The sequence below is a fragment of the Hyaloscypha bicolor genome (assembly GCF_002865645.1).
Source record: "Hyaloscypha bicolor E unplaced genomic scaffold K444scaffold_53, whole genome shotgun sequence".
NCBI classification, from domain to species: Eukaryota; Fungi; Ascomycota; class Leotiomycetes; order Helotiales; family Hyaloscyphaceae; genus Hyaloscypha; species Hyaloscypha bicolor.
The window spans coordinates 1,540,170-1,553,978 of NW_020194555.1; the positions used below are offsets into that span (position 1 = coordinate 1,540,170).

Here is a 13,809-nt window from a genome sequence, read left to right on the forward strand (position 1 = left end):
CTCTCGTCAAAGGCAAGACAAGCAAACTTTGAACACGAAGGAAACGATCTGAAGCCGTAGAAAGTTTGCTGCTTCTTGAGTCGAGTTCCAAGTGTTGAGTTGCAACCCACTCATGATATCAGAGGACCGTGTTGTGGGATCGGAATCCGCGGCCGAGATAGGATAGCCAGAGGTCGGTCATACTTGTGACTGGAGCAGGTTCAAGGTTCTGAGGGCTGTTTGGTTCGATCTCGCAAGAAGGGTGCAGTTGAGACTTTCACGGTCCTTGATGGTCTCCCAGAACCCCAGACGGCTTGATTATGTTGCGAGTTGGTTCTTGGATGTCAACAACCATATCCAAGCGACCTGGAGGATCAAGCATGATCGTCAGGCCCAGGGTGTAATGTGATGACGATGCTGTATCGAAGTCGAAGTACTCGTTCGGGTTGTCGCGTCAGTCTGTTGCTTAAAGATTAAACGACGGCAAGTGCATGTCGAGAGTTTGATCAGTATTTTTCAGTACCTAGGAAGGTCAGCAAATGTTCTGTTGCTTTATTCATAAAGTGTTGGATGGGAATTGCAGACATACCTGCTGGCAGAGGGCTCAGTGTGGGGCCATGTCTTCCATCGAGTGATGTCCATGGTGTTGTTTTGAGCTTGCATGATATCCCCGGTCTTTGGTACTTGCATTGTTGTTTTCTGGGTTGGGCTGCACCGAGAGGTTGTAACTCAACCCCTTAGAACGGCGAAAATGACTCCATGGGCAAGCAAGTGGTCTTAGGGACTTCCCCTAAGTCGTGCCATTCGTGTTACTACAGTTCTCGTCCTTATTCTGTGTTGTATTTTCGTTTGGAGGTACCTAAGGGTGGTACTCTGAGCTGTTGAAGGGACTGGAATTCAAGTCCGAGCAGAAGAGTTTCACGTGACATAGTGGCTTTGCGATGGCTCTCTCAAAATGAGACATCAAAAGGGTATTGACTTTGAATAATAAGTTGCCAGAATGCCGTCGCTAGGAAAGCAAGATGGTACTTTTGTTGCTGCATTTTTGTTGGCGCAAAAACCCCCACATATTTTGGGCAGCAGCCTCATCCAGGTTCCCCTATTGTCCAAAGAGCCGCAATGTTAGAGGGCGGCATCTGCCGACGCCAACGGGAGTTGTTGGCAGAGCCTCAGACCCGTGTCGCCGAGGGTGACTGCTCGTGTTCAGGGCGAGGGCGACGAGGGCGACGAGGGCGAAATCAGGATGGATTTTTGCAGCTTAGTAAGCTGCTCCTACCAATTATTGTGCTTCGGTTAGCTTGTCTTACCTTCGCAGCGGAGAGGGCGAACGCCGAAAATTGAGCTAGGATGGATTCTCAGGATGGATCTTCGGGATGAATCTCACAACGTGGGGGTTCCAAGATTTTTCATGGAAAGTGGCCAAATTTTCCCCAGCCTCCTGTGCTTCCTGCACGAGTCTCAAAGCAGTACCGACCTCTTCTCAAGTGACCATCATCACCGGTCACGTGATATACCACACCAGTGTTCTTGAACCACTTGAAATGCCCCTTTCACCTCGAGGTCCTCCCTTTTATCTGTAGATGTGTGCTCTCTTGCATAGAATGGCGTTCTATCAGCACTGTAGCAGGGCATTGGGCCAACATCTTCCAGGGCGTACACCCAAAAGTTGGATTCTGCCTCACCGCAAGATGAGATGGAAGCCATGAAGACAACCAAGTCATGGGAGGAGAGTTATGATGAGGTTATCTCGCAGAAGCCTTATATATGACAGCTTTTGCCACCGTGTTATGAATTCAGCAGTGTAACTTTGTGATGTCTGACGAACCAATTCCAGTTTTAAGGCGAAGTCATTCGTCTTCTGTCCGTTGCACTATTGACCCTTACAATCAGGCTGAGCAAGGCTTTCAACTCGACTCAACTAACGTGACCGGTGCTAGGCAACCGCCCGAAGCAAAGAGGACACTCTCATCACGATATTCCCTTCGCAGTTCGGACAGTACGGTGGTAGATTCTGGAGGCCCTTTCGAGCTCGATGATCGCAGTGGAGTCAACCAGTTGCCATGTCAAGGTAAGTACAGATCAGTAGCTTTAGGAGATGCATTGTAGTAATGGCATAGATCTTCCACAACGCTCTACGACCTGGTCAGAAAGATGCGTGAACATTATGCAATGGCTCTCTGTCTCGCCACCCAGTCAACAGCAATCACCCACAAATCCACTTGATGAGTTCCAGGCTGGATACTCTCGTTTTCAATACGAATGCTGTATGTTTCAACTGGGGCTCTCTAAATGTTTCTCTGGGATTATCATAGCTAATCAAACCAAACAGTTGACAATTACCCAGATGGTTGGCCTCGCGTTGCAGCTTTCCTAGAGAGCAGCGACTCTTTCGGAAATTATAGAAAATTTGGTCACTGCCATGCTAGACTACTTGTTGATCAGATGAGTACCATCACCGAAATGGAGCAAGAGCTCTTGGAACTGGACAGAAAGGATGCAGCTGGCGGTGAAGCCACAGATTGGCGGTTGAAGAATAGAAATCACAAAAAAGGACCCGATACCAAGAAAAGAGATCTGCAGGAGAACATCAAAAAAGAACTGCTTACTTATGGTATGGCAATTGCAATTCTTGGTTAAAAGATCCACTTGCTAAGTACCATTCTAGTTCCCCTACTCTTGAATTTCCAAAAGCTCAAGTCGCTGGACCAAACACCCGCCAGAGACCACGACAGCGTCTTCAAATGGCTTTGGACATGGAAGCCGCTCGACACTCCTGAATTCGCCTGGATTTTTCACCCTCAAGACTTCGTTTCCCTCGTTCCTCCACGCCAGAGCGGCCTCGAGAACTTCATTCTCCGTTATCTTGACAATTGGCCAAGATCTTATCTCAAGGTCCGTTCATCCCCCCTTCCTAACGGTAATCAACAAACACTTACCGAACCCCTTTCCCTTCGCCTTTAGAACCTCTTCAAAAGCAGCACGCAGCAGCACCAAACTCAAGATGCATCCGTAGCCTTCTACTCCGCATCCCGCATCAACACCTTCGCTCGCCTCATGGTTGTCTTCTTCGCCGTCCTCGTCCTCTTCATCCCCGTCATCCTGTTCTTGCTGACGTCGATGAGTCGAGCCTGCATGGCCGTCGTCGTCCTCGCATTCTGTTTTATCTTCTCGGTCATGATGGGCTTGCTCACGCATGCTGCGGACAAGGAAATCTTTGTCGGCGTTGCGACGTACTGTGCTGTTCTAGTCACGTTTTTGGGGAATTTGACACGGGCTAAGGCGTAGGATGGGGGCGTTTGGTGGCGTTTGGGGGTGTGGGGAAATGTATTTCTAAGGGTTGGGCAGGAGGGATTAGGAGTTCTTTCAATTGTTGGTTTATCGGTGAATGGGCGCTTTTGGAGCTTGTGAACACTTAAGGCTCGAAGATTACTGGAAGCAATCAAGGTCGAGATTTAGTTACCTCGATGCAACTCCCTACCCTACTCGCTTTACGTGCATTAAAATTTTTTTGCCTTTTTAATTGTATTAGCTTTATGGCTATTGGGTAGCCCTAGGGGACCAGTATAGTAGCTTGTGCAGCACGTGCTAGGTGCTATATTAAGATCATTGAGGGTGAAGTTCAAATGGAAGAATCGCGATTCGGGATTTTTGGTGTTTTTGGTCCGTGCGGCACGACTTTGCACACCCAATACAACGTATCAGGGCTATTAAATGTAGCGAGACAGGGGGGTTCAGGGTTGGCACAGACCAAAAAGTCAACAGCACGAGCTTTTCAGCGGCCTTCACTCGTTGTCTGTGGCTGGCTCGCTACATTTAATTCCCATAATACGTTGTACTCTCTCCCCCTAAATAAATGTAATAGTGGGGCCAATCTCTGATATCAGTCCTCGGAATGGTTAAAACCCTGATCAGCCACCTAGCACTGTCCATCGCGAGGTCTTCGAGAAGACGGTGGCTTTATTTACCTTGCTAAGGCTTGTTGATCCCATGGCAAAGGCTTGGAAGTAACTGGTACTATTTGCTAAACGGCAGCCACAGTATCCACTCTGGACCCACTGTTACATTTAATTACTAGTTCTGTCCACTTCGGCTGCATGCCATTACTGCCCCGGAAAGTAAATGTTGGTGATCACCCCACGCTTGTGCGTACAGGGGGGGGGGGGGGGGGGGGGGGGGGGGGGGGTGGTGCATTGTCGCAGGGATGTTGATCGGTGAGAAGAACAAATCCACTCCAGATTCTCAGTTCCTTACTCGATGCACCCTCCCTATCCAGGATTTGCAAGCCCTGTTTCAAATTCTGACCAACGCGGGGAACCAATCACACGTTCGGAGTGATAAAAACTACCCCCTCAATCTCTATTTGAGAACCCGCAACATGGGAGTCGGTGGGCTCAGCACCTCACCAGGGATACACTGCCCCGTGTTTTGGCAGAGCCGCATCGCAAGGCAGTCTTGGTGCCCGCCGGACACTAACCCAGACGCCAATCCAAATAGACCCTAATCGCAATGTTGCGGAATATCCTAGATGACAGCCCCGACAGAGACGCAACAGATGGGCCTAGTGTCAATCGAGCCCCTCAAAGCTTGTCCTGCCCCGATTGCGCACTAACCAATTTTCCCAATCTCTCAAAGCTCAAGTCAGTGTTCATTCTTGCCAACCTTGCATCTAATCACTAAAATCGAACAGCAAGCATCGGAATACACACGAAAGACCATACGAATGTCTGGCAAAAGATTGCTTCGAGCGCTTCGCTCAACGCCAGGCGCTCACCCGGCACACCGAGACTAAACACGGCGACGCGAGAAATCCTACGAAATTCTATCACTGCACCGTCGACGGCTGCAAATATTCGAGCTCGGGGCGATGGCGGAAAAGATTTACGAGGCCTGATCAGGTGAAGGAGCATATAAAAGACTACGGGCACTACGGCCCGCACTCCGCGAGCGATCGCCCACGGCGGCCGGGAAAGCGAATTTTGACGACCGAAGCGATTACGGCTCGTTTTGAAGAGTGGAGTGTGGATGAGAATGGAGACTCGCAGCCTCGACGGACGGTGCGGAGTTTTGAGTATAACTCGTTTAAGACCAGGTTGTGGCATCCGGATGTTGCAGCGGAGATATTTCTCAAGGGAGATGATGCAGGAGGAGGAGATGGGCACGTCTGCTCTGTGGAAGGTTGCTACTACCTTGGGAGGGGACGACCTGAAGGTTGTGAGAGAGTGGTGTTTAAGACGCTGAAGGCGTTGCTGGAGCACCATCGAAGGGCTCATGAATCGGGCTTAGGTCCTTCCCTTGCGATGCAAGTGAGGGAAAAGGAAAGAGGGAGTGCTCTTAGCTCGACTTCATCAGATTCTTACTCCTCCAGAACGCTATCTGTCAATTCAGACTCGCCGTATGGCCAGCTGGAGGATCTCCTGGGTTTGGGTTTCGGTACGGAAGATCCGAAAGTATGGAACGAAAACTTCGCTCCAGCTCCTTCAAGCTTCTGTAAGGCGAGTGAAGGTATCGAATGCTACTGTCAGTCTTGCTGTCAGCGCGAGATGGCCGTTCCGCTGCGTTCGGAATTTGTGGTCCCCCAGCTCCCAGGAGAGTCTTCCTACATGCACTTCACGACTCTACATAGCTCATCGAGCTTGCACGATATACAATGCCAAGTATCGGAGCCCACTACAGATACCGAAGACTATCGATTCAGCCTCCCTTCCAGCCACTCCGCATCTCTATTCCGACATGACTCACTGAATTCTCGCTCAAAGTAAGTCTTCTCCATCCTTTCCACAATGACATGAATAAAGCATAATACTCTCCAGACCCCGAGTCCCTTGCGATTTCCCCTCCTGCAAATCAACTTTCCTTCGCAAATACGAAAAGCAACGACATGTTAAAAGCGTGCACAGCTCCGCAACACCATACAGCTGCCACCTCTGCGACAGCAAATTCCGACGACAAGACAAACTCACCTCTCACGTGCAAAGTAAACACCCCGCCCACCCAACCGCGGAGTCGGAAACAAAGTCTATGATCAGTGGTTCCTCGGAGTTTCCGAGCTATAGCGCTTTGTCGGTGCCGAGTTTCCTATCAGGGAGAGATGTGGTGCCTAGTGATACCTTGGTTAGAGCGAATTCTGGCTCGGAGAGGTGGATGAGCGGAATTGGCGATGTGTTTGCAGAACGACACTCGGTGGTTGGACAGCGAAATAGCTGGTTTGGGGGGATGGGTTGGCGGCCTGATAGTCCAAAACTGATACCAGCGGGGACTAGCGAGTCGCCAATTTGTCTCGACGAAACACCACCAAGTTTTATTTAGGTGTGGGAGTATATGTTTTCAATTGCATGGGAGGAGCGAATGGAGTTAGCCGGTACCAAAGCATTTGAGTTATTGGACTCCTGACAATGAGATAGTTCCATGGGCTCTTGAAGTCCAATTGTATCGTTGCGAAAGAACTCGTGCTCTCGATAGAGGGCTATCAAAGAACGATGTTCGATCCCGATACCATGGAGGACATTGGGGCCTGCGACGATTCAGCACTTCCTCGCAGTGCAGGCTGGAAACCAAGGGCTTTCATGCTCTTGGGCTAAGACTAAATCACAACGACTCTTTGAGTCTCGAACCGGCGATTTACCGTACGAATGGGGTTGTCCTCTATCGACTAACGACCTTTCGATCCTACCACCGTGTCCTCTCGCGCGCTACGAGCCCTCCGAATATATACATACAGAGATAGAGGGAACTGGGGAAGCGTTTGGCGGAGCTGCAGGGAGGATAATTCCGTGCCCGAGGACGCTTCGTGGTTATAAGGGGGGGGGGAAGAGGTCGATATTGCGCCTTCGTACGCGCCTATACGCTGCCGTGGAAAACGAGCCTCTGGCTTTATTGCAAGAGTTGTCAAGGAGGCCTTTAATTCGCGTTGGATCACCTGGATTCGTGCTCTAAAGGGCCTGGGGATACGCTCTACGGATAGGCACACAACAGGGGCGTCATCCCAACTATCCGGGAAGGTTAGCCCTCACAAGGCCTTCCGGCTATACGCTATTGCAGTATGAACTGCTTTCTGAGGTTTATAAGGGTACTGAAACACCGCGGAATAAGGGACCTGGGGCTGTCAGGAGAAGGGAGGTCCTTTCCCCCTTGTGGTTTTGGCACCTCTTGGCAGGACTTTATATTAAATCCTTAGCTTAGCACGTCCCAATACCCTTCGGGAGGTCGCGGCCAACCATAGCCCCTGGACGTAAATAAATATCATCATCATCATGGAGGACATTGGCGGCGAGGATAAAGATATGTTAAGCGAGAGGGATCCGCTACGGGTTTTTTTCCCAGAGTACTGAAATTAGGTAATGAGAACCGAGAAAAGACTCACTTTCGAAATATTGTTGCAAAGATATGAGTGCTTCGTGCACCGGATTGAAGCGAAATCGAGGCTTGGTGATTAAAAAACCCTCAGCTAAAGCCATGGCAGACTTCAGATCCTGAAACTTCACAGTACCCACATACAGCTTCGCGACGTATCGCGAGGCGTTGCAGGGAAGTCCTCGGTGCGAGGCAGGAGCTAAGTCCATCGCCCTGAAATTGCAAGCTACCAGTTTAACCATAAATGCGTCGACTGCTTCCATCTCGTAAAAACTCGCGTTTGAGTCGATTGCTGGGGAACACAGCGGCGCTGGATCTACTGCTCTCGTTTGGAGGAAAGGACATGTATAGCTTAATGTCTAGTTTCTTATTGCCGTGCAGGTAGAAAATCTGCGAGCCAATCCCTCCGTCCCCTTTCCCTCAGGTTTTCCAATTCCTGACTGGAAAAGTAACAATGACCTGGTACTACGGCAGTCTCATGACATACAGTACCTCCATTGAACTGCAACAAACTCAGCGTCTTCATCACCATCAGGAGGGCGACAAACAGCAATTATAGCCAAACTAGTAGATCCCACTAAAGTCCTTCCGGGAGCACTTGGAAGCCAAGAACGATTGTCATGTATAGAATGAGAGCACCCAGAACACAGAGTACCGCGTAATAGATTATGGAATCGTGAATGGTCAGAGAGGGTGCTTTCACGGCGAGATTCCCAACTCGCCCAAAGGTGTCGAAGAGTAAAGGCGGGTGGTAGTGGAAGGTGTTGGCAGCCAGCCAGTGCAACAAAAAGCTACAACGGTCTGACCATGCCTAATATCCCGTCAAGCCCCAACCCCCCTGATTGATCTTGTCTGCCACTCGACCTTGCAGTAACTTCCTCGTGCAGCTCCTCCAAAACACTAGTGCATCACCTTGCAAGGGATTAACCTCTCCTGATTGCTTATTTGCTCCTGGCCTCGTTCGGCAGCCTGGAGATATTTCTTGATCATATTTGTTTTTGAGGGTTGCTTGATGATGAAGACGTAGGTGGCAACAATGACACTGTAGCCACAGAAATGGGCGAACTGGAACGAGTTAGTTGTGCCGGAATTTTGTCCAGACCTGCATTCCATACCCATGAGGCTTTACAGCTCTTGACGTTCGTCAAGAAGACGTTTATCATCTCGGTGGTGCGCAAGGCGGCATCCGAACACTTCTCTACCTTGATCGCAACTTCCTCCTCCCACTCTGCGACTAAAGGGACACAGGAACCGCTTGCAGTTCAGTACTCAGCATCATCTAATAAATACGTTCGGTATAGCAGGATCTCGACATTTGCTAAAGCGGGCTTCAACGCTCTGCTCTGAATAACTGTGAGAGTATTGCAAAGCAGAGACTCTTCCAAGTAAAGGAAAGTCGCAGCTTCTTCCTGCCGCGACCCCAACTCCATCTCAATATCTCTAACCCTGTCGCGCCGCACATTGGGGATTATAGTTCGAGGAGGATATACTCTCTTTTGCACGTGACCGACGATATTAGCAAGCCTAGTTGATGAAATATCAGTATATATTCCGAAGCCAGGGCAGGAGAGACTTACTTAATTTGACACAGTGGGGCCGGTCTTCATGGAACAGTCACGCTCAGCAACTATCATACTTGTGGGAGTGAGCATATTGTCATCAACCACAGCAGGTAACTCCTAAAAATCATGTTCGTATCACTTTGTTGTTACATTATACCTATGGCAGTGAGGCAAACTTGGCCAATAAATTCGTCCTGCATCGATTGAGGATTTCCCAAAACTACGCTCAAATATCTGTCAAGTACATATGTACCCAGAATACTCGTTTTTGACATTCAGATAGAATCAAATCCTGAGGTTGCCCCAGACTGTTGGGCGAGCCATACTTTCGCTGCAGACTGATAGCAAAGGCCAGGTTGATAACTGTGCCAAAAATAGACCAGCACTGGTGCTTTTGAGATCTCGACAGGAGATAAAAGCACTGAAGAAGTCGGGCTTGGGTTGTTGGCAAGCAAATCTCGCCCACCTCAACATCCAACTGCTTTTCTGCTGCTTGAAAGTACAGAAAACTAAGAGTCGGTCAAGTCGGTCAGTCGGCGTTTAGTAGTCGATTAGAAAAGAGTATTTCAATGTTCCAGAACTTTGGGTACATTTGAAAGGAGCGAGGAGTCTTCAATATACAATTCTGTCATACAACATTCGGACTGGTAGCTTGACTGAAATCATACCTCAGATCTGCATTGCCTTCGCTCGATTCACTATTCTCATGACTTTGGACAGCTGCCCGAATCATGAATATTACGGCGCGCTTACTGGGCGCGCGACCGGATCAGACTGAACGCCTTTATATTCTTCCAGCATGCCATTGAACCACGAGTTTAATGTAGGCATATGGACGAAATGGATTATCGGAGCAACGTTCTCGAAGTAAGGCGATACCATCTGCCGAGCTTTCGTCTCAGCAGGCAGGATAATACCTGTCACGTGCTGCGCATAGGTATATATATAGCTTCTTTACCGCCATTAGGGCTGGATCATTCTTACATATTTATACATTACACCCATATTCCACTTCCACAGCTTGTCCAGGCCGTGACAATACCGAACGGTGCATCAATATCTGGGACAGGCGGGTCGCCGAATCGAAAGATGGGGACTTTCTGGGTGTGGGCGATTCCCCGATGGAGGCTATAGCGGGTAGGTTAAAAGGGAGCCATGGACTGGGAAAGCTTGCTTGAGTTCGGTATCACGTTCTGGTGTGCTCTCCTCAGGCGGTGATTTGAGTTTGGCAGCCCGACGGGGAGGCAATCTTTATCCTAACCAAATTAGTATAGGAGTTCAACTTGCTCTTCCTATAAAAGGAATTAACATCTCGGGCCAGAGAAGACTCAGGGCGTTGGAGAGATCTAGAGCTGCACTGGCTTGTCTTCAATATTTTCAGACTCCTCAATGGCTTTTCCGCTGCCGGCCCGCCAAGTACAATTAGCGGGTGAGATATTATCCGAGGGCAATATTGCGGTTACTGACGAGTTAATAGGGTTTGCGCGGATCTCTACACATTAGAAACTCGGCACGGTCACACTTTGCTCGCATACAATATCGCTACACCAATTGGGTCTGTCATGGGCCCCATTATCTCAGGCTGGGCTGTGATGGATACATGGCGATTGCCATTCTGTATAAGCAGGACCCATCGGGGGGCCTGTATTGTAGGCGTATTGCTAGGGATGCCAGAGACAAACCACAATATCATACTAGACAACCGGGCCAAGCAGATTCGTACCAAAATGGGCAGCTTGAGCCCTCATGGTCCATGTAAATGCAAAGGAATTTGTTTGGCAAGACTTTTTAACCAAAGCGCCCATCCGGCCAACAATCATGCTCTGCAAAGAACCACTCGTCTTCTTCACCTGCATCTATCTGGCATTCGGTACGCCGTCTTCTACATATTCCTGTAGTCGTACCCAGTCATATTCGAAGGTTTGCACATCTGCTCAAAGTTATACGAGATTGAAACTGACACTGTAATAGATATATACGGCTTCAACACCGGTGAAGAGGGACTCAGCTACTTGTTCGACAGTTATACTGCTTGTTCTTCGTCGGCTAACGGAACGCCAGGCCCCAATTGGCAGTTCATGAGCGCCTGCTCTCCAATTTGCGGCAGTGCCGATATACAGAGCTCTTGGTGTAGATGGAGCAAGCAGTTTCGTTGGTTTCGTTGCTGCGGTCATGGGTACCATCCCTTTCGCATTCTGGATCTACGGGAAAGGTTGCTGAAAAAGAGCAAATGGGCACAAGAATTGACTTATGATTAAATGTACTCGAAGTTATGGAAGATTGAACCTCAAAGAGGTTGAATGTAATCTCACCAAGTTCTCCCGAATATGGACTTTTCATGTGCTTGAATGTACTAGTTTTCTAGGAACATTCAACTTCTCATACCCTTGAATGTACCGCGGCTTCCTGGAATATTTAGCAATCTCTTTTCTTTGAATGTACAGTGCCAGTTTCCCAGGGACATTGGACATGTTAGTTGTTATTCACGTGATCATCCCCCATTAGGTTAGCTCAACTGCAGAGGCATATAAACCCTCTCCTGGGCCGCACTTCTTATATTTTAGACGTCTCAATCTATACCAACTTTACTTACCCTTATATTTGAAGCCTAATTACATGCAAAACACTGCTTTGTTCACTCAAATGTCTCAGAACACCCCACATCTTTGAATGATCCAAGTTCTCCTAGAACATTTAAATTTTTATGACTTTGAGAAACTGAAACTTCACAAGCCACTTTTGCATTGTTCTAGGCAGTGTGAGAACAATGAAAGCAACGCTTTTATTTGTCTGAAATCCATGTTAAATCCAGACGAAGTCCACGCAAATTCGGTCGCTTAGCGGCTAAACACCGGTGCTCGAGCAAGGGGTAGCGAAATCAACCTGACTCAAAAACCCAGAGCCATTAGAATTCCCTCCCAGAACTGGCCCTCAATCTCCAAGCGTACCCTCAAGTGCCTCTCCCGTGACACTGTCATCATAACTCCATATCCCTCAAACTTGCCCTCCTTGATCTGAACGTCGATGTAGTACTTTTGCAAGATAGCCGTGTGAATAATACCCTCCTTGTCAGCTCCAGTTTCATTGAGAACGGTTTGTATAGCGTAGTCATAGTTCCTACCCCTAACTAAGCCCTCATGCGGGACAACTGAGCCCTTTAGCCATCCCCCAATGACATTGTAAACCCTTGCTTCCAAGTCGAAGCAGTATTGGAGGTCGACGGGTCGGTTTTGGCAAAGCAGCTCCTAAGATAGGCGATCAGTATCGCCTTCAAAAGCAATGCGCTAGCCAGGGATGGGAACTTACGAACTGGTGGCAGTACTCAAATAATAGCCAAAGGGGTGTGCCGGGAGCAGGAATGTAAGATATCGACATCTTTGCAATGGTTCGCTTCGCCTTTCGCTTCGCGGGTGAAAGTCGGTAATTGGGAAAGGGGAAACGGGTAAACGCAGGTGGATTAGCTAAACGTGCTTTCCTTGGCAGCTATTGACCCGGGTAGCAGGTAAGCTGCGGTGGTTGAGGAAATGGTCACGGGAAGACGCTGGTGGATGCGGATGAACGCACTTTGCTTTGCGGGTATCGGGTTAGGTGGTAGGCAGTAGAAGTGAATGTTGGTATCGGATGTCGGATGTCAGCAATTGATAGCGGTTGACTGGGTCTGAAGATATTTGAGGCGGGGCGTTCTCCTCTAGTGCTGTTATGCGGCCACAGGGCAGTGATGCAAGGAGATTAGATGAAAGAAGTGATAGGGAGGGACTCGCTATAAACAATACAGTCGCACTGTGTTTTAGGGTCCCAAGTTCCCTATAGCTGTCTTTTCATATATGGCATTACCTTTGAGTCTACCCAAATGTCCAACTTTATGCAAAGTAATTGAATGTATGTGCAAGGAGAGCAGACATGTATTTGCAAGGGAAGCGAGTGAGAGATATTAGATCCCCCTTGCGGCTATTTGCTTCGGGGAAGTGGGTAAGAATAGCTGGTGTTGGCGTCGGATGTCGGATGTTAGCAGTTAATAGCAGTTGACGGTTCCCGGAGGTATTTTGGAGAGGAGGGGGTCTATTTATAGTGCGGCCGCAGGGTTATAGTACTAGGATAAAGTTCCCCGCTTCACTTCCGAGTTTTATAGTAAAGGCGTTATTTAATCGCAACGCCCAATTAGCATAAATATATGTCGAATATTACGCGTATTTCTGTCTCTTTATATAGTACTTTAGCGGTAAGATCAAGGAGTTTTTAGATAATTAGTATTAGAGAAGGGGGGAAACCTTATTTTGCACCAAAATTCGCTTTATTTCAAACCCTATAGCTTTACCCTTACCAAAAATTCAACGACTTGCAATTAAATTTGATTCCAAAGAGACAAATCAATTAGAAGTGTTTGAGCTAACCTCTATTCCAATTCTTGAGTATACTTGTCATGTAAAGTTTTGGTTAAATAAATTGGTGTTCTAGTGAGTTTTGGTGCAAATCAAATCACGGGTACTTTTATCGAGATGACTGTAGCATGTAAAAGATTAGATGAAGGAGGCGGATGGCCGCGGGAGTAAGGCATGAAGGATTAGATATAAAGACATATGAGGCGGCAATACAGCCGGAAGGCAAAATGAGGGAAGGCACCTCCCCGAGCTATCGCCTCTAGTTAATGGGTAACGGGCTCAAATATTGGTATTGAATGTCGGGTATCCCCGCTTCACCGTTTCAAAAGTTGTTGAAGTATAGTAATATAGCCGCAGAAGTAGGAATTTAAAAATATGAGATAAAAGAAGATATAAAGGGTGGATTGATGTAAACGAAAAAAACTCTGCATTGTGGTTTTTATATCCTAGGTCGAGTTGGACATCGAACTCATCTTAGAGAGCATTTCGATGTTCTGAAACTTTAAGAATTGCTGAAGGGACTTGAATTTGAATGCACC

General features: G+C 48.2%; 3 protein-coding genes across 3 annotated transcripts; all 3 read left to right on the top strand.

The window, feature by feature from the left end:
- The first annotated feature begins 1,556 nt into the window (after window positions 1-1,556).
- K444DRAFT_342074 (uncharacterized protein) lies at window positions 1,557-3,431 on the top strand. The gene is made up of 5 exons (XM_024872037.1): window positions 1,557-2,047; window positions 2,097-2,243; window positions 2,309-2,590; window positions 2,645-2,871; window positions 2,941-3,431. Exons 1-5 carry the CDS (start codon window positions 1,792-1,794, stop codon window positions 3,262-3,264), a joined length of 1,236 nt encoding a protein of 411 aa, XP_024739360.1. The 5' UTR covers window positions 1,557-1,791; the 3' UTR covers window positions 3,265-3,431.
- Window positions 3,432-4,485: 1,054 nt separating this feature from the next.
- Window positions 4,486-6,285, top strand: K444DRAFT_627388 (uncharacterized protein; the record flags this gene model as incomplete). The annotated part of the gene is made up of 3 exons (XM_024882792.1): window positions 4,486-4,616; window positions 4,667-5,734; window positions 5,790-6,285. The coding sequence occupies 3 exons, from the start codon at window positions 4,486-4,488 to the stop codon at window positions 6,283-6,285; spliced, it is 1,695 nt and encodes a 564-aa protein (XP_024739361.1).
- A 4,352-nt stretch (window positions 6,286-10,637) lies between these two features.
- K444DRAFT_627389 (uncharacterized protein) lies at window positions 10,638-11,149 on the top strand (the record flags this gene model as incomplete). The annotated part of the gene is made up of 2 exons (XM_024882793.1): window positions 10,638-10,761; window positions 10,863-11,149. 2 exons carry the CDS (start codon window positions 10,638-10,640, stop codon window positions 11,147-11,149), a joined length of 411 nt encoding a protein of 136 aa, XP_024739362.1.
- Window positions 11,150-13,809: the final 2,660 nt, after the last annotated feature.